The sequence below is a fragment of the Diorhabda sublineata genome, chromosome 11 (genome assembly GCF_026230105.1).
Source record: "Diorhabda sublineata isolate icDioSubl1.1 chromosome 11, icDioSubl1.1, whole genome shotgun sequence".
NCBI classification, from domain to species: domain Eukaryota; kingdom Metazoa; phylum Arthropoda; class Insecta; order Coleoptera; family Chrysomelidae; genus Diorhabda; species Diorhabda sublineata.
The window spans coordinates 13,771,858-13,793,419 of record NC_079484.1 but is presented as its reverse complement, the minus strand read 5'-3'; the positions used below and the strand labels follow the sequence as shown (position 1 = coordinate 13,793,419).

Below are 21,562 nucleotides of genomic sequence, written 5' to 3'. Positions count from 1 at the left end.
GTAAATAGGTTTTTAATACCTTGATAGGAGACAAAACTTTACTCGATTTTTCTTCTTGATGGTTCACTATACTTTTAACATGAATAATTTCATTGTACAAGTTTTTTTCCATTTATGTCACTGATATTTTGGAATGTTAGAAACTCTTGAAGGTTTAGGCAATTCTTCATCAGTTCTTCTTTTTCTGACAGCTTTCCCAAGTTGTACATAAAACCCCATAGTGAATGGTGTTTGTTTGATTTCTTCCTCAATCTCTCGGCCGTGAAACCGGTTCAATTTCCAATTCTTCGGCAATTTCCTTAGCGGATATCATTGCGTCTAAAAAACCCTTTTCTCTGAAGGATCAGAGAAATTCTTGACAATTATCAAGCAGCTTCTCGGCAAATATTAAGTCAGCCATCTTCCCTTGCAATGTTTTGCTAACTAGATTTACTTGAAATAAAAGGTCATGCCAAACAATCAGGCATGTCAAAAAGGAAAAGTCTTTCATATGCTTAATCAGAAATTGAGCTTCTGATACTGTTTTAGGGTCGTCAACGCTGTCCGTAAGTTCTATGAGTGCTTGTCTAACTTCAGCATATTGGTACCTGATAGCTTGGATTGAAGAAATTCTTGCTTCCCAACGAGTTTCACAAACTTGTTTTAGAGATAAGACTGAATATGCTCACTAACTATGCAGTACCGTTTCGTTGATCCTGCAAAAATTGTGTAAATCCGCTGAATTATTCCAAGCAGTGAGATTGACTCTTCACAGAAGACCTTGCATCATCAGATACTACATGATTCAAACTATGACTGGTACACGGTGTAAATGAAGCCCGGAGATATTCTTTCAAGACTCTAGCCTGAATACCTTTGTTAATTCCGGCCATATTTGCTCCATTGTCGTAAGCTCAGACAGTCATTCATGTTCAAATTGCAATTTTCAATCTCTTCAAACAACAGTTTTGAGAGAGCTTCTCCAGGTGATTCTTTTGCAACTTTGAAGCCAATAAAACTTTCTTCCACGCCTATATTGCTACTTACATCATCTTCTTCAGTGACATATCGTATTGTCAGGGATATTTGATCTTTGTGGCTTATATCTGGTGTGCTGTCCAAAATTACAGAAAAGTACTTAGATTTAGTAATTTTTTTTTATTATAGCTTGCTTTACATCGGACCTCAAAAGACAAATAAGTTCATTTTGAATGTTATTTCCCAAAAGAGTCACATGGGAGGAGCTATTAGCTACTCTCCGCAAGTGATCTGACATTACACCATCAAATTGGCCAATCAACTCGATTAAACCTAAGTAATTGCCGTTATTCTTTGGGAACAACTTTGAGGATGAGCCTCGAAAAGCGATATTATGTTTTGCCAAATACAAGGTTATAACTACAAGGCGCTTAAAAACTTCCTCCCATCTTTGGGTCTCACGAATAATTTGTTCAATTAGCTCTTGATTAATGGAAACATTTTTTTAGCCGCAACTCTGCTTCTAGTCAGATAGTCATATATTTAAAATGTTCAGGTGAAGTTTCATGTAAACCTAATCGTTCAGAGAGACGTTTCCAGTCATTAAAACCTGACTTTTGCCCAAGTTGCGATGTCTTATGCGTAATCGGCAGTGCGCAACTCTAGATCATGAGTGGACGGACGAGTCCAATAGTTTTCCCGGGGGGTTAGCTTAAGAGTTCGGTTTGATACCTATTACTTGCGGAATAGGTCGGGACGGCATAAAACATATTGTAGGAGAAGCATGTATTATAATGGCGACTCGTTTACTGTGTCGGGACGAAAATTATTCAGATACTTCCAAATTTTGCAATCAAACGCCGGTATTTTTCCGAGAGTGAACTCCGGACCAGAGATAAGTTCAGAAGTTTCAAAGGGGAGCCCAGCTATATGCATATTATATCTTGATTTTGAATAATATTTTATACATAAACGAAGAAATAAAACAACATTGTAAGAAAAGTTAGTTAGCGGACACAAGAATATTTCCGCAGAATATATTTGTGCACCCACGATAAACAGGATTGCAGGACGTATTTCCTTTACACATTGCCGCTGCCGCGACGCCCTCCTTACCGCGGCGCTCGGGGCGGCCCTGGTGGTATACAGATGAAAAATGGGCTAGAGATGTTGCTGGTATGTGCAAATGTATCGTAGGTATGTATACCATGGAGATCCTGAAGCTTATAACTTGTAAGAATAGACTGTATGCGCTCCTGTGCTTGTATTGCAGAAAACAGAATTAATGTCATTAATTGTGCAGCAACGATACTACCAAAAACTGTATATTGATTCTCATTCGTATTCATAGGTTCACGTGTGACTGTTTCGCTTATTCGTTTTCGATGTTTAACTACTGCAGTAACTTGTTTTTTTGTTGGTGGTCCTTGGGAGCTTTCGTTCGGTAGAGTTATTGTTTTTGCTGGATTTTCTCCTTGTTGTTTATTAACTTCTTCTTCGCGTGGTACCGTTGAACAGAATGTTACGGTCCGATTAATGGGAAACTTGTGACGATTCATGCACCAGCAAATTGTGGGGGTGAATTTTTTAATTATAAGGGTTCTAACAGCATTATTCTCTCTTGGCTGTTGTGCATGATGATTATTGTTTTCGCCATATCAATGTTGGATGTTCTAGAAGACAATCCGATGGAGGAGCTTTCCAACAGTCGTCTTTATTTGAAGCCATAGAGAATGACTAATTGACTAAACAGTTTACTAAATTAGGTATTTGCGCAAGTACTATTTCAAGTTGTTTTCACCATACAAGTAACTAAATTTAGCTACTTGCTTTAGCTACTTGACACGTTTAAAATCGGCTATATTTTTAAGGTTTATGCATTTTTAGTTATTTAGTTTTGATCCTGTCAAAAGATAAAAAAGAAGAAGAGGGGACAGTGATAAAAACATAGTAGCTAGTAAATCTGATAATGAAAGTACTAATAAATAAAACTACTAGTAAATAAATATAGTTTTAATAAAAGAAGAAATTGAACAATAAACAACGAAACATGGTGTCAGAAGCGTAGTCGAAAATCGCCGACAGCTTATAAAGAATAAAAAATAAAAGTTAGAAGCCATTTTCCCTCCAATAAATATAATAAAAAACGAGAAGTTAAAAATAAGAAAATCGTACGGACGTATCAAAAGTGTAGTGAAAAATGGAATACTTCAAGTCCCCGGAAGCGTTTAACATACAGGAACCACATGGATGGTCCAAATGGAAGCAAAGATTTGAAATATTTTTGTTAGCTTCAGGAAAAAGCACTACGGAGGAAAATATAAAAGTAGCTGTTGAATATTCTTGTATATCTATAATACATTTGAAACAACCAAAACTTCAAAACTAGATGATGTGTTATTTTGTTTTGATGATCATTTCTTACCCAAAGAAATGTAAGTATGAAAACAATTAAATTTAACAGCATACAGCAGAAAAAAGGTCAAAATATAGACTCAAGCAGTAAACTGTTTGTTTGTGTTTGTATGTGAAAAGGGTCAGTGTAAAAGCAGCTATGCAGAGAGGATGATAAAAGACAGAATAGCACTGGGTGTTCTGGATAAATAGGTTCAAAGACACTTATTAAGAGAACCATCAATGTCAGACAAGATGCTTCAATATTGTAGGAGTATTGAGGTTACAATGAAACATGTTGAGTTATTGAAAAGTGGTACAGAAAAAGCACAAGAAGCTGATGCTCTTAAGTTTTTACGCAAATGTGGAAGATGTGTTTTCAGTCATCAACCTAGACAATGCCCCTCTTATAATCAAACTTGTGCAATTTGTCAATGTAAAGGCCATTTTGCTAAGGTTTGTTTCTTCAAGGACAAACAGCACCAAAACAAGTGGTAAGAACGAGGTAATTATTCTAATTCCAAACAGCCAGAAAACAGGAGGCAGGAAGAATATCGGTCAAATGAACAAGATGAAGCTGAGGTTGAGAAACTAACATCAGAAGTACAGGTTTTGGGCAATGTAAACTCAGAATTCAGATATTATAAGTAGGGACAATGCAGGTATTGAGAATTCTATTTTTATTAATGAGCATAAGCCAAATATTAAAAACAATAGCTGGTATGAACGTATTACTGTTAACAATATTGACAATTGACATTATGTTTAAGCTTGATTTTAATGATCTTAATGTTGATAAATCTAAAATTATTTCAACATCCATGACAATAATTTCCTATTGAAATTTTAAATCAAAACCTCTAGGTCACATAACACTTGAGTGTTTTTATAAAAGTCAATTTAAAAATGTTAAATTTTTTATAGTTGATTTAGAGTCAGGGCCTTCACTGGAGTTAGGTGATTGTTTACATTTTAACATGATATCTAGAGTGAGTACAGTTCAAACCAAGATGTTAATTGATAATACTGCCAAAAACAAGAAATGGAGTAAATAAAAATTTTGAAAACATTTTTGAGGGCTTCGGATGAATTTCAGTTTATGTGGAAATTAGATTAAAAGAAGATGCAATACCAGTTATACAAACACAAAGGAAGGTACCATTAGCCTTTAATGAAAAACTAAAATCAACGTTAGATGATCTTGAACAAAAAAGTATAATCTCTAAAGTTGAGTATCCAACTGATTGGGTTAATTCGTTGATGATTGTTGAGAATCCTAATGGATTACTATGTTTGTGTTTAGATCCAAAACCATTGAACAAATATATTTGTCGAGAGCATTATATTATTCCTAGGTGTGATGAAATTTTAGCTAAGCTGGAAGGAAAAGCAATTTAATCTGTAATTAAATTAAAAAAATATTGGAAAAGATCTTTAAAATATATAAAATTTAACTTTGATAAGCTGCAATATAAAATGGCATTGTTAATTTGTTATAACAAAAAATGGAACACAACCTTCTAAAAAAATGTACGAGCTGTTACGGCTATTGAAAAACTTTTAGATACAAGATATTTACCTAGACCTAAGATGTATGTCACAGATGCATTAAGTTGATATTATATTAAATCAGAGACTCCCTTAGATACAGAACTAGAATACACTGTTCATGCACTCTCTTTAACTGTATGATTCGATTTTATCACAAGTAAAACATTGTTGTATAACTCATAGCCCAACACTGATAAAAAGTTGACTTCTGAATTGAAATATTCCTTTAACTTGAGACATAACATATATTTTTCTGACAATTTGCTATTTTACAACATAGAAATTGTTGTTCCTTCTGAACTTAGAAGTAATATGTTTAAATTAATACATTTGGCCAACTTTGGAATGTAAAAATGTAAATTACAATCACGTAAAATTGTGATATGGCTCAAAATGTCTAAAGATATTGAGAACTATGTAAGAAATTGTGAAACTTGTAAATTCAATAGGCCAGCTAACCCAGAAGAGACTCTTGTACCCCATAAAACACCAGAAAGGGGGCGTCCATAAATTACGTGAGACATTTTTTAGGATTTTTCGACTCTCCACCCTCTTGATGAGATTTCGTAAGATTTTTCTTTACTACCTCCCCCATTCTCACTTGAGATAATGTGTTTTTGGCTGTGAAATTCATTGGATTTGAAAAAAATACAAAAAAAAAACAATTTGCTCTATAACTTTTATTAAAGACTAGTATACAATTGTGATTTGAGAATATTGCCTTAGTTTAAAATCACTGTGATGAAATTAAATAATAAATACTTCAACGTAAATTAATAAGAGAATATTCTAATTCAGTCCATGGAGACTTGTGATTGAGCCACTCCAAACCGTTGTCGCTTGCAGACAGAAGCTCAGTCGCTCATCTTGTAACAATACGCGATGGTCGCAATTTAAGTGTTTGCACAGCTCGTGCACGTCGACGTTCTACAACTTTTGTGATAGATGCGAAATAGATACCACATGTATTGCAGCATCTCTTTTCTACATCGTGACGTAAACTTGGGCAATAGATGTCATAAGGAATGCTTGTGAAGGTGTGTAATGGTTGAATAGGCAGGCAGTGGCGAATTAAGAATGGTGCAAATGTTTTTCCATCATGCTGTTCAGGATCCGGAATCACTGGATGTCCATTAACTTGAATGGGATATGGAGGTAATAAAAAAAGATCATGTAGAAGTACATGTAAAGAACTCCGACGTGGACTGCAGCACTGCTGATCATCGCATTTTACAACCTAAAATAATAATTATTTTTGATTATTTATAAAGATGCATTTGTCGACATGGATGCTTGTTAAAAAAATATTTTAGAAAAATCGTAATTTTGTTTACCAAAAGTAAATATTGACTCTCTCTAAAATGCTCGGTGTACCATTTATCAGCTGGAAAATCTGGAACATTAGAAATGTCGTTTGGGTCGATGTAATTAGCAATAGCTTCGTGTCTATCAATGCACATTGCGGACCATATTTCTGCTTTTTTGAAGTTATTTTTTTTTAAATCATCATTAATTGTTTTACCGTGGAGTCAAGATGTGTCTCAAAAGAGTCATGGAGAAGAACAACACCTGATAGTTCTCGGCTAAGTCGAGCCATGCGTCTCTACTCTATTGAAAGCACTTCTGCCGGGGGCATTATTCCCAATGAATATTGCGTCAAATTCATATTTTTTTAAATGCTGTCTAGAATGTGCAATTACTTTCCGATATCGCGGGTTCTCATCGGGACCGCCATCGTTCGAAATAATAAGGACAGGCTTGACTTTATCGTCTTCGTTTTTCATTAATTTACCAAAAGGCTGAAGAGTTAAGAGAGTGTCCAAGTCTTCAGCGTGACTAGTTGCAGTCGAAGACGAGTGCTTACTACTTCGGATTACTATATATGTTGGTCCACTATATGAGACGGCTTCTGGCCGCCTATTGAGCTACTCTGCGGAGTTCGGGCTGGTGCGACAAACACCATTGTGTAAAATTTCGCATATATTTTTATTCTAGAAAAATTTCCTACTTCAATTTAACTTTACTTTCACACATTTTACAAGGTTTTCTATTGAAAAAAAAATACGTGGTATTTGTTAAAACCCCCCTCTCCCCAAGTGAGATCTGGAAAGATTTAACTTGACCCCTCCCCCCCTTGAACACCTCACGTAATTTATGGACGCCACCAAAGACCGTGGCAAATATTATTTTTTTATTATCAGTCCAAAAGCTATTTGATAATTGTTGACAGCTACTCTCATTGGTTGAAAGGTTTTCCTACCCAAAATAAAACAGCTTTTACTATTATCAAGCATTGTAAGGATTTGTTTTCTAAATTTGGTGTTCCTGATATCTTCTATGCTGATAATGTTCCCTATAACAGTATAGAATTTAGAAATTTTACTAAATCATGGAATTTTGATTTGGAGTTTTCTATCCTTTTTTATCACAAGTCAAATAGTTTTGTAGAGAAGTATGAATGAATATCTCTAAAAACATGCTTAAAAAAATGAAACGTCTAGATGAACTATCGTAGTATTTACTTGAATATCTAGATACTCTTCTACCTACCTAGTTAGCATATGCTCCCATCCAATTATTTTTAAATCGCCTTGTGAAGATTGAACTTCCTATTACTTTAGAAAAACTTCTTCCCACAATTATTAATACAAAAAAATCTCATAAAAACTTGGAGCACATTTCTGAAACTACTCAAAAGAAGTATAATAAAACCGCTAAAAATTTGTCACCTTTGTAAATGATTCAAAATGTTTTGTTTTAAAAAAACAATTCTTGGAATGAAGGAAAGATAGTGAAAAAATATAATGAGAGATATTATCTCATTAAAGATGAGAATGGGAAAACATTTAGAAGAAACAGGAAGCTTGTTAATAAAACAAATTTACCTGTGAACATTATAATTTGTTTGATGACTTATTATATGAAATAACTCATTTTACTCTTGAAACTGCAAACTCTCAACATTATAAATGTTGAATACTTTCTGAGACAGATTCGTCTGATGATTATCTAAGCAGTTATGAGTTTGAACAATCTGTAGTCGTAAACTTGCCAAGTAAATTGATAGTTCATCAGGAATAAAATCGTCAGATTTCACCATTTTCCAACTGTTGTGGACTAATTTGTGGTGATCTTCCCACAGTGAAAATTTATCTTCTAGTTTTTCAGAATGACCTGTCAGACTGTTGTCACATCACTATCAAAAGACAAATAAATTTGAAATTCAATTCCATTAATTTAATAACATAGTGACAACAGGTAACAGTAACAATTACAGAAAGATCTAGACTAATAATAATTAGATGATGAATAGATTTTCTAATTTCATCCATATTTACGCGAATTCAGAGATAAGTAAGATGTAGATGGATAAATAAACAATGTGTGTGTTACAGGTAAAATAATTTACTAATCTCATAATTACTGACAAATATTTAGGTATTCTGTCATTCAGAAAATTATGACATTTGCTGTTACTCTTGTTGACATCTTATTAAAAATAAACTACAACATAATTACATCCTTACGTACCTCAGCCCGATCGAAAAGGTTAGGTTAGGTGTTGAGATTTTATTGTAATGAGTAGGTATATTAATATACAATTATACACTATTCATTCTTATTTCGAATTCGTTCCACAAAACCAAATGCAATTTAATGTTTTCAAGTTTAGAAAAACAGTCTTTTTAGCACGCTTTTATTAGTTATTGTCGCTGTCTGACACACATGCGCAGTGATACCATCATCACCATACCATCATCAGTCATAGGAACATCATTTCTGATTTTCTGAAGAAGGCAGTACTCTTCACACGACACACGTTGTTAACTATTTTAAATTGAAAACAAAGAATTAGAAATAAAAGATTTTAGGTAAAATACTAGTGATCACACGTCTATGTTTTTATGAAATGAACTGGTTATGGTCGATTCGATGTTTTATGAAAAAACATGGATTCATCGAGTATATCGATAGCATTTCAAAAAATCGGAACGATTCGTTGTATCGCATATTGTAAACATCGATGTTTTCGATGCATCGATTTATATCGAATATCCTTAGTCCTGTCAAGAGATAAAAGAAAAGAAGATAGCACAGTGATAAAAAACATGGTAGCTTGAAAACCTGATAATGAAAGTGCTAATACATAAAACTACTAGTAAATAAATATAATTTTAATAAAACATAAAAAAACAAGAAATTGAACAATAAACAACGAAACAACATGAAACGATTGACTTGTATGCAAAATACAGGAATGAAGTTGGTACTTTCAATTAAAAATGGTTAAAATTATGAAGCTGAAGAAAGCCACAGAGTTTAAAAATATTAGCATCCAAATAACACCAACATTATGAATTAGTGAAAGGTAGTAGGAAGAAGCTTCACAACATATTATGCGGATAACCAGAATAAATCAGGTAAACTTTCCTATATTTAGTATCCTCATGATGTGAGTAAAATTAAGATGTTAGGTTAGTTGGTGTTAGCTAATAAAATTGAGAATTATATGAAAAATAGGCTATCGAAGAGAAAATTAAAATAATTTATAAATAAACAATTATAATTGGATATTTATTGTTCAATAGTGACAAAAAAATTGTTATTGATTGTGATAGGGATGCTAACTTGAAGGTGGATTGTAAATCAGTTTCTTTTGTTTAACAAATTAATTCCAAACATTCATTTATTGTGAACCTTCAAATAACTCCTAATAAATAAAATGAAAAATTGAGGAATAAAAACATTTTTTTCTGGAGTTGTATTAGATTAGCCCATATTGTATTATCAATTTAAATCTGTTTATATAACTGATGGAAAATAATCTATATCCAATTGATATATGAAATAAAAAAGGTTCTATTAGCAGCTGTTTTCAGTATGGCTGGGGATTTGGATACTTTTGCTGGTTTTTACTCTATTTCTACTCTGTTGTTAAGGCAATCAGGGAAGTGAGTGGCATAGTGTATGTAACTAAACTAGCACAGTTGTGATCATTAAAACACCATGAATACCCTTTCATATTATATTTTAATAATGTAATCAATTCTTTTCTGCTAGCTTATAATACCTCAATATTGCTTCTAGAAAACATGCTTACATTTTATGATATAATGTAAATAGGTACTCGAATTGCAAAAATAATGAACATATTAATTAAGTGAATCATTGCCTTTAAACTGTTAATGTAACAGTGTTTATAAATGTTATCTCTGCTTCTTGTGAAAATTGATAGTTTGATGAATTTAAACAGAAGTAAACTTTATAGTTCAATATAATTATCAATTTATTTTCAACTAATTTTATATTATATTTAATGTCCACCAAAATGGATAAATGGGTGAAATATGAAAAAACACAAAAGAGAAGGGTAATATAAAGGTAGCTATTTATTTATTCAGTATAGTGAAGACATATGAGGGTAGTAATGTATTGTTGTATTCACAATAGTTACGTTGTACTCTATAATATTATTCTTTAGCTTGGTTAATAAATTATAACATACATATATCACTTACATTGTCAGTAAGGTGATTGATAGTAATGGTAGATAGATCTCATTAAGCCGAGGTTCTCTTTTCTGTTTTTGTTGATTCAAAATTACATTTGAAATCTTTCTGAGTATTGAATATTTCTTGTAGAAAATTGTGGGAAAGGGCGAAAATTGTAGAATGATTTAATGAATATGAGAGGTTTTGGAATTCCTTAATAGATGTGGTATTAGCTTAATTTATCAATTGTATTTATTGAGGCTTTCCTTATTACATGTTATTGTAGCTGATGTTTATTATGTGAATCTATTGCATCTATTTACAAACGTGTGTGATTGGATTTTGAAATGGGATTTTATCCGTTATTGACTAATATTCTTTCAGTATTATTATAGAGTGGTTCTGATAGTCAATTTGAAAATATTAGTTATACATTTTTTCATTGAAAAAAGCAGTATCGAAAAAATGCAGTAGAATTTTTAAAAAAAGTATTCCAAAAGGAAACAGCAGAATTTAAAAACATTTATTATTTCAAAAGGAAACAGCAGAAACAAGTGATGCATACTGTTTATAGTAATAATTAAGTTCGGTGGGTGTACAAGAAGAGAAGTTGCCAATTCGAGAAACTTATGAGAATGGGGACTTGGTTGGAACGCAGTTAATTATTATGAAACCCTAGCATTATTGATACATGCATGGTCACAAGAGAAATAGGGTACGAAAGAATTAGGGTCGAGTAATGATGAGGTAACCAACTGGAAAAATTATTTTAGGGAATTGTTGCAAGAACCCAAAAAAAACCATATAAATTGATGAGTCCTGTTTATTCACAAACAATATACAATTGAGGACGCATCACTAGGTGTTTGTGGGAATTTGTCAAGAGGATGGGAAATGTTTTTGTTTGCCGTGCCTTTCAGGAGAAAAAAATTGTGGCTTTATATTATTGGCCAGTACTTAGAACCCGGAACTACTATTATGTCTGATGTGTGGAATTCCAATACCAAAACTATTAAAGTAGAAGATGAATTTTATACACTTCACTGTTAATCAGTTCACTGTTAATACAGAAACTGGAGCACATACATAAAGAGCAAAGAGAAGGTACAAGTACAAATTAGTAACATATCGGAATATGCTAGATTCGTATTTGTATGAATTTTTGTGGGGGAAAAGCTGATTTTTTCTATAAATTAACACTATATTTCGAATTTATTTAAATCACACGAACGTCATTCTTGTAGGCGCAGAAAAATTGATACATTCAATCAGACATTGAAGGACATTATTGCATTCCATATGAATTATTAAAACTGTCATGTAACAAATGTTGAGGAGTAATACAAAATTCTGAATGTGAAAAAAATATAATAGAAAAAGTGATCTTTTCCAAAAAAACATATGTGTGAAAATGTTTTTCTGTTGAATTATTAAATGTAATGTATAATTTTTTTTATTTTGGTTGAAGAAAGACAACAGAAAAAAGCCTCTAACTTCAACTGAATGCTGACAGGAGTGGAAATTAAATTATTACTAAAGAAAAAATTTTCTTGCTTTATCACAATATCCAGTAATAAGTAAACTATACATTTTGTGTCAATCAACTGAAGAAGTGTTTTCTTGTTTTTAGGTTGAAGTAGTAACTTAAAACTGATTTGCCAACTAAGATATTAAAATGCAAATAGTAGAAAACAAGATTAATCGCAATGAGTATTTGCTCTTTGGATGGATCAATATGACTTGATAATCTTACTAATCTCCCTTTATTCAATATGTAGTAAGAAAGCTGCAAATAATTATTTGTATAGCTTCAGTACAAATGGTGAGTGTAATACATTTTATTATTTTCACCAAGTATTCTTCTTTTTTTTGGGGAGTATTTTCATGAAAATGTCCAGAAACTTTTCCGTCAACTGCTAATAACAGATATTAGATGTTATTTCACCTTTACTTTAATCCAAAACTCCATTTTAAGGAACTACAGTTCTCATCTAAGATGAAATTGTCGAGTCGGTTTTTTAAGTATGACACAAAAAACAAATTAGTTGAATTTTAACATAAATTTGTAAATTAGAAAATATTTTCAAAAATTGGTTTTGTTATTATATTCAAATTCATGTTATAACCCATTTTTTTTCCCTCAAATTCTGCTTTTTTTCTGCCATCTCGTTTGATTTTAGATAACTTCGTCTGAACACCTCATGCTCAAAGATCCATAATTTTTGATTTTTTATTAATAAAATGATTTATAAACTCAGCTTCATAGATTGAACGGAGATACTCAGGCTTTCGGAAATTTTATAATAATATGTTCTTTTATTTCACGAGGTAGGTCTCTCAATATATTTTGAAATAAACAACTTCTCCATATTACTTAATCCTTTGGTGTTATCGGCATTACTTTTACATTTTTCTGATGTACCAATATTAAATAATTTAAGTCTGTGTCTAAGTTTATTACCCAATTTTCAATTCAATAAAGATATCATGATATCGTACTGTTCCATTTAACCTAATATTTGAAGTTTTAGATGGGTTTATTCTTATGATTCTTAGAAAAATTGTTACAGTCTTCTCATTACTTTCAAAAATCACAGTTCTACTAAAAATATATATATGAAAGTGCTCACACCTTTGTGAAATAGGAAGTAGCCTCGTCTGCATTTGACATAAAAATCGTCCCTATGTTAATATTTGACTTCAAATAGGCATCAAATGAAAAAAATTAAATGTTCTTATTAATAATACAAATTAACACGTTTTATTATCGTAACAATGATGGCTTATTAACTATTATCTAATTTATCACTTAATTTTCAATAATGGGTAATTTCTATAATATTTCTCATATCATTAGACATTAGCTGAATCAAGTTCGATATGGTTTCTTTTGTGATGTTTAGCCACTTTTCTTCTAGTGCGCTCTGAGGTCGAGAGCTGAGGCGCAAAATTTAGCACGATTTTGGAGTTTCTCCATTTATTTGTTTTCCACACATTCCACTTATTCAAATCTAGTAAGATAACAGAACATACCCCGTTGGCTCCAATGTTCAATGCAAATTATAATGTGCAAATAAGTAGACTTATGGATAAAGAATAAAATTGTCATAGCAACTTTTGAAGATGGCATTTTCATACTAGGAAGTCGTGAAAATCCAGCTACAACATCCAAAGTGCTACGATGGTATTTAAATGATGTCTAAATATGAATCAAATTCCCAAAGTGACCTGAACAGTTTTACTCACCAATTTCGTTGAAAAACAAACAAATATCACAACTACAAATTACATATGGACTTGAAACTAATGTGGAAAGAACTTTTATTTAAAAAAAACAGGATCTATAGTGGTTATTTGATAGAAAATCTGAAATACTACCGGAAAAACAAGCTTCTGCTATACCAAACTATCTTCGAATCCATTTGGATGTATGGATGTACTTGAAAATCACATTAATTTCCTTCCAGACTCCAAAATACAAGATCAATGAAAAGGAATTGCCCGACTGACTTAAGAAATGGTTAAAATAGACTGGAGAAGTCATTAACACGATAGATAGGAGCAAAAAATGGATTCACTATGTAAAAATCAAGTTCATTTCCTCCAAGAACTCCATATCACAAGGAAATCGAAAAAGAATTGACCTGTTGGCTTAAGAAATGGTTAAAATGGATTAGAAAAGTCCTTATCACGATAGATGAGAGCAAAAAATGGATTCACTATGTTAATTTGGTGATAACCTTTGTACCGTTTCTTATTTCTAAGGATCAGACATCCATTAATTTTTGGATTCTATTTTTAAAATTTACTATAACATTATATCGTCTGCAAATATTAGCATTTTTATAGGTTATGTTTTTATATTCAATTCTATTCAGATCTTCACATTTTTTAAATATATTTGAATCTATCTCCCCTAGGAGTGACCATCACAAATGATATTGCGGGACACGTATTTTTCAAAGAAAATAGAAAAAAAAAGCCAATCTGTATACAAATAATACAATAAGTTATTGTGTTGATATTTCGGCGAGCCACAAATAAAATTATATTAGTATTAATACAAATAAATACCAAAAACTTGGGAGTTAACATTTTGAACAGAATTAATTATTATTATAAAATAACTTGAAGTATTTAATAATTTCACTATTTAGTCATTTAGTGAGATATTTGTTTCTCGAATTTTCACTAAGCTTTTGTAAATCAGTAGAAATGCTTGTATTTTCAGATTTCTCAAAAGTGAAAACAATACTATTTGCTCGTATATGTTTTTCTAAGCTGCCAAACTCTCCCAGGCAGGCCGCGGGTTCGCCATCCCTAGCCAAAGAACACCTCTGAGTTGAAGAGGAGGCGCTCCATTATGTTAGAAACAAAGAAATGTAATCAAAATGAGTATTTACATATTGTAGTCTATGAGTTCTTAGCCTAACAGAATAATTTAATAGAATAAAACCAATATTATATCATTAGAAAACCGGTATAAACAAAGTGACTCATTTTATTTTCTCAGCATGTTGATACCAACGCAACGGTTGTAATAAAAACATTTTCCTACTTTCCTCACATCGATGGTCAATATATATTTGCCTTTATCTGGCAATAAAAAAATAATTGAAAATTGTCAAATATTGTAGAGGATATCTCGTTTAAAATATACAATTTTTTATATTATTTGGAACTACATTTGGCATTTGCTGGTCTGTCGACGATACTATATAACCAAAATGCGCTACTCTGTTTCACAGGTTAACATATTTACATATGTACTCTGTATTTAACTATTGCACATTGTAGAAAGTGAAGGTAATAAAATATGTGATTACTATATACATTTTTCTTCCAATACAAATTTAGAGGTATTTGTTTAATGAACAGGACAAAATTTTTAAATAAATATTTTTTTAAACACATCTAAAGGCTTAGTAGCTGAGCATAAATAAAGAAAGTGTTTTTTTAGGTCTTTCCAATATTGAAATGCTCCATCTTTTGAATGTCAACTACAATTCATTGATGGAAACACAAATAATAATGAAAGAAAATTTGTAGGATGCCACTTCAAATTATTGTATTCTTTATTTGACAGGAAAATGATTTTTCTATACTCAGTTGAAGAGTAGTAGTATAAGAGCTAGTAACGTTTTTGAGAGAGAATTCCAGTTGATTTTTTGATATGTCGTTCTTCTTACTCGGTTAGAGTCTGGGCTACCTGGCTAGCAGTAGCAGTTGCGTTTGTTAATGCGTATCCTACCTATACAAGTAATAATCCTGAATTTTTTAATAATTATTGAACGAGTAATTTTAAAAGTTTTGTCTTTAGATAGGTCTCCCAGACATACATTTTTTATTGCCAGACATTTTCAGTGCGCAAATTTTTTATTTCTTAAAATCAAAAATTCAAAACATTTCAGAATGTACGTATTTTTTATGTTGTTTTCTTTGAAGATAAAATAGTGTAAAGATAATTTACCAAAAAAATTAAAAACTCATGTAAAGTATTGCCGTATGATGCTAGTAGTCAGAGAGAAAGAGAAAGAGTTGTAGAATATGATCAAGAATGAGACAGAAAATAATTTCAAAAGTACGTTACTTACATTCGTTCTATTCAGAACAAATTTATTTATAAGAAATTCAAAGATTGGAACAGAAATAAAATTGGAATAAAGTTCAATTAGAGAGAAGAAAATTGAAAAATGCGTCATTAACGTTTTACATTTATTGAATTTATTGAAAATAAAATTTGATTTTTCTAACATTTAAAAGGCCCAACTTTACCTATTCTAAAAAATGATAGCGTGTACTTACATCCAGTAAGCACTTGGAAACATGGTATAGCTTTCTATAAAGAGACACCAAGGATTCGGTACAGTTCATTTACGTTGATGATTGCCTACACCCATATTTTTCCAAATTTTTGAAAGATGCGCTTAAATGATCCATATTTCCTAGAAGTATAATTTAAATATCAGAGTCTGAACAGCATATAACAAATTCTGCGTCTAAATCAATTTGACAAATGTGGAAAATAATTCTAAAATCAGCTCAGTCATTTTGCCACATCGGCATTTATAGTTGGTTTTAAAGTGAGATCTATTGGTTCTCATGAAAATGCCTTATCAGTTCTCTTGACTCCAAAATATCCTTTATTAAAATCATCTTCTAGTCCGGGATAGGTTTTACTGACATTATTCAAATTATCTGAATATTTTACTCAATATCGAGTGTAATTAAGTTGATTAATAAATTGTTTGGGATAATCAATATTCGTGTTGGTGATAAATGTTCTGAATAACAATTCCCATCTTCTTAGTTCAATTCGCTATGGGAATTATTATCGATGTTTTGGTAAATCTCCACAGTATTATGTCAAGTTTCTTTTCCGTCCAAGGTGTCAATGTATCTATCAAAATTGTCAAAGGCAACACCAGGGCACAGTGAGGAATTTATAATGATGTCTGGCGGACAAACTTGATACCTTTGTAACGATGCAATTGTTGTTTCTGTTTCCAATTCTTCTAGAGTAGTGTAGTTACAGCAATGTCCTAATCTATTTGAAATATTTATTTTTTTTACTGCTTGTTGGACTTTTCATCGTCGTACCAAGATTAATACGTTACCCAAAAAAATGCATCAGCAGCAATGTGATGAAAATAAAATTTACATTCTCAAGGTGGTAAATAATAGTCTGTTATTTCCTGAATGTCCTCCAAAAATCGGGTCAGTGTGATATCTTTCTAGGATCTGCTTTATTTCTTCTTTCGTTTCCATTACTTTTGGAACGTTATATAAACTTATTTGTATATTTTTCAATTTTTCTTTCTTCTATAAGTTCTTTCATTGTGCACTTTGTAAAAATATAATCATTTTCATAAATCGTCATTTTCTCTATTCCATACTTTATCGACAGTTTATCGAGTTTCTCCAACGTTCGTCCTAAATCGTTTGTGTTTCCCTGCCGGTAACAGTTCGCTAAATTTTATTCTGTTTGTGATCCGTACGCTCATCCTTAGTGAGACACGGTTATTTTCAAAATGTAGGATAGGCGCTTCTAAATTATTTAATACTTTGATTACTGAAGGTTTTTCTACTGGCTTTTCTTCAACCTCTTTTCTATGTGCATGATCCTTTTCTCCTTTAGTTGTCCCGTTTCTAGTTTGTGCTCTTGTGATAGCTAATATGTGAGAGTTATATATAACTTAACTTTTAATTAACTGGAACCGTGTTTTTAAAAACTAACTTTATTTCTGACATAAATTCTATCAACAACTTCAATTACAAGACTGATATTTTTTATTACAGTCGTGAATTAAATAATCTTTTAGTAAACACAAGCTAAGCAATTCTACAATAAAATAAGTTCTTAATCAGCACAATATACTGTTCACCTAAGGGCAATGGCGTAGGTGACACCTCCCCCTTTAGAAGGAAGCTTCTCCTGGAAGCTGGATCCCATCTTCTGTTGCCTGCGGGTGATTCTTACTTGTCCTTCCTGAATGTTTCCTCTTATACATAATCCACAAGAAGGCCAATATCAATACTATATAAAGAAGAATAGTCCAAATACTGGGAATGTGAAAATTAGTGTTTCCCGTGAATATTGGCGTTACCCGTTGATTTGGAATATCCTTTAATTTTAACCCTTTTAAATCAATCTTCATTGGAGAAACGTGTAATTGATTTAATTTCAAATTTAATTCATTTATTACAAAAGGTTGTCCAAATGTATTTTGTTGAAATATTAACTCTTGGTTCCTAAATATAATTTTACATGATGAATTTTCTATTAAATAAATGCCTTTAAGAGTTCTCACTTCAGTTTCTTGCTTACATTTTATGATTAATTTTTCTTCTACAGGAAAAATTGCCAAAAATTGATTTATCTCCGGAATAATTTCAATGTGATTCTCAATTATTTCAATTTTTGTATATTGACAATATGTAGAATTTCCTGCTAGCAATATGTTTACTTGACATCCATAATTATTATTGTGTTGCAAATGGTTAGGACATTGAAAAATATTGCCGCGAGTACCAATGTAATTTAGAGGTTTAATGACATTATTTGATTTAAGTAAAAATTTTGAATTAGGTATTAATGTTACGTATTCTGATTTAATTTCTGTAGGTATAGGTAACATATAAAAAAGATTAAATAAAATATCATAGTTAATCATAGTTATTCTCATAATTTGTGTTTAAAATTCAAACATATGGATTTTTACTTGAAATGATTGCTCTAGCTAAAAATACTCCCTTTGCTATCTCTTGATGTTCTACTATTTTTTCTTTTCTTAACCTTTTGAAATTTTCTGCCAACCTGTATACTTCACATCTCGGTGGTATAGCTAATGTGTCATATGCTGGGTTTTCAAAAATTTGGTCAAATATTGGGATTCTATTTTTGCTCCTTATTTGCAATTGCTAATTGCTTGTTAATGTAAAGAATTATATTAATTTTTCCTAATGTTGTAGCTAATCCTGGCATTATTATACCCTTAATGCTTATTTTTTGATTAAGTCTGAATTAATTGTTGAGGAAAATTTTGTGATATTTCAATTAATGAAATGTCTGCTCCTGTATCTAAGATAAAGTTGCAGGTGTTGTCTGAGATATTAGTCTGCATTTCTACAAAAGTGATAAGTCAAGCGTATAAATTGAATAATTATCTAAAATCGTGGATTTCATTTGTTCTACCCTTCAAAACCCCAACTGTTGATTTTCATTTACGGTTTCACTATTTACCTCACACATTCTGACATTATTGTTATATCTTTGGTCTGTGTTGTTGTCTTGTGTGCTTTAGGCGTGTTATATTTTCTTTCAAAGCGGTTGTATCTATTTTCCTTGGGCACATAGTTGTTTTTGTTTGCGTTAGCGCCATTACTGTATCTGTTGAACTTTTCTTTTGGTATCGCCCTTGATGATTATTATTTCTGCTGAAATTTCTTGAACGGTAATAGTTTTGATTACCCTTATAATACAGTACTTGCTGATTTGTCATTTTAGCTACTGAAACCAATTTCCTAATTATTTCTTGTGTCGATTGGAAGTTACCAGCTGCGATTAGTGTCTTGGTCGATTCGGATGTGACGTTTGTCATTATTGATTTTATTGCCGCCTCCGTCGTGTATTTCTCCGGCATTCCTTCGGATATGTACGCTATTTGCAGGTTTTCTGTCAACTTTTCAAGTTCTGTGGCGTAACTGTTAATATCTTTTCCGGTTTGTTTTAGTTTATTCAGTTTTGCTAACAGGAGACTGGGATTAACTCCTTTGATTCCACTTTTCAACTTTCGGCTTATTTCCTCTAATGCCGTTTCTGTAGTTATTAAATTTCTTGCTTTCCTGTAAGATTTGTTTTAACAATTGCTACAGCATTTGTTTCGTTTCCCTGTATGTTCAATTGCAGAAGCTCCAATGCGTCTAAAAATGATTGCAATTTGCTGGCTTCTCCGCTGAATTCTGTTGGTAAAATTCTGCTAGCTAAATTAAAAAAATTCATTCATACTCAACGCCATTTCACCTTGTATATTGTTTTTAATACTTCACCCTTTAGTTCTTGCAAAATTGAGTGTTGTAATGAGATCTGATAATTTAATATTTCAAATATTCGTGATATTTTATCTTGAATCTTATCAAAATATAGTTTGCATAATTCTTGATGACATATATTTAAATTTTTTCTTATTAAATTATTAATTGAATTATTTAATTAAATTGTTAATATTAATTATTAAAAATAAAATTATTATAAGAGCTTACTGAATTACTAATTACGTCCCTATGTATTTCGGGATTCTTTGGAACCTCTTTTTTTAAGACTCTTACTTTGTCTATTTATATCTTCCACTATTTCTTTTAGCTTTATATCAAATTATTCTCAAGTTAATGACATTAATTAAGTTTAGTGTGTCTCGGCTCGTTTTAGTATAATCGTACAATACATAAATACATAAAATATAGATATAGGATATAACCATGTAACCTTAGTATAGACATAAATATTAAAAATGTAAGAATATAGACACATAAAGAATAAGAATATATATAACCATAAATCACACGTACAACTTATCATACACGAATTTCGTAGAAGTACTTACAGTTTTTATACACTTAGGGTTGCGACTGGTGCCTTTAGACCTCAGGTATCTTCTGTGTGTTTTCCAGACGGACCATACCAGTTTCAGGATTAGAACGATCACTATTATGTACATTAGCTCTGTCATTTGATTCATTGATTGTTCCTCCTAGACTATGAAATTGTTATTTACGGCTCCGTTGTCTTGGACTTCTTGTTTTGATGATTTGCCTCCCATTTTGTTTCTTAATTGAGAATGTTTTTTCTGAATCAGTTAGTTTACTTAACCAATGTATGTTGTTCAAGATCATTAGTAGCCTTGTGTTTCGCAGGATCGCCATGTGTTGTTGGGGTATTTGGTCAGGAACAGTAATAATAAAAACATACAAAAATCACTGAGTGTTTATTAAGTTAACATAGTACTTACAGCTAAGCCTTTTGACACTAAATACACTTTTCTATAATAAAACCGCCCTAATATACTAAGTCGACGAACTACCATGTCGAAAAATCATGTTTCCATTAATATTCTCTCTTTCGTATGAAGTGTCAGCAATATATATGTGTTTTTATGCCTATTGTGTACTCGACAAGGCTGGTATTGTTTACCTCTAATGAAAGTGAACACGATCTGTATTTGTTTCTAAACACGTACTGTTTTTAAATTCCTTCGGGTAATTTTAATAATTTAAAATATAAATCTTGTTATGACCTTTTCGAGACACGTTAGTTCGTTTAATAATAATATCTAAATTATTTTATAAAATTTTTAAATTACTTATCAATTATGTAATTAATTAAAAATATATATAATCAGATATAGATTCAGTACACTTTGTTTCTGGATCGTAGAAATGTACCCAAGTCTCATCCATAGTAACAATTAGTTTTAAGAAGTTTACATCGTTTTCAAATCAAACCCAACCCATTTTCTAACACTCTCAAAATGCCTTTACTTGTTTCATGCCTTTCTAAATTCCGAGACAAATGTTGTTGATACTTTAAATAATTTTCAACAAAAACAAAAAACTTTTTCATTATAAGTTAATTTTTTTTCTTTTTCGAAATAGGTGGCGCTAAAAGATCT

The 21,562-nt window shown here is 31.4% G+C and overlaps 1 protein-coding gene and 1 long non-coding RNA gene across 4 annotated transcripts; one reads left to right on the top strand and one right to left on the bottom strand.

Annotated features, from left to right (window-relative positions):
- Nucleotides 1–5,567: 5,567 nt before the first annotated feature.
- On the bottom strand, nt 5,568–21,544 carry LOC130450228 (uncharacterized). 3 transcript variants are annotated; one of them, XM_056788502.1, is made up of 2 exons: nt 20,498–21,544; nt 5,568–6,139 (listed from the first exon to the last, which is right to left on the bottom strand). In XM_056788502.1, the coding sequence occupies exons 1-2, from the start codon at nt 20,630–20,632 to the stop codon at nt 5,765–5,767; spliced, it is 510 nt and encodes a 169-aa protein (XP_056644480.1). In that variant the 5' UTR covers nt 20,633–21,544; the 3' UTR covers nt 5,568–5,764. The 3 variants fall into 3 exon arrangements, with proteins under 3 accessions (XP_056644480.1, XP_056644482.1, XP_056644479.1); XM_056788504.1 differs by lacking the exon at nt 20,498–21,544 and adding an exon at nt 16,200–17,104; XM_056788501.1 differs by lacking the exon at nt 20,498–21,544 and adding an exon at nt 6,237–7,255.
- On the top strand, nt 9,189–15,222 carry LOC130450229 (uncharacterized). Its single transcript, XR_008910562.1, has 5 exons — nt 9,189–9,323; nt 10,933–11,109; nt 11,168–11,498; nt 12,025–12,216; nt 14,626–15,222. It is a non-coding gene; the product is annotated as an uncharacterized LOC130450229 (long non-coding RNA).
- Nucleotides 21,545–21,562: the final 18 nt, after the last annotated feature.

Coding starts and splice junctions, on each gene's coding strand:
- LOC130450228 (XM_056788502.1), bottom strand. CDS start 20,632: ATGAATCAAATGACAGAGCTAATGTACATAATAGTGATCGTTCTAATC. Junction 6,140..20,497: donor ACCCTAAGTGTATAAAAACT/GTAAGTACTTCT, acceptor TTATTATTTTAG/GTTGTAAAATGCGATGATCA.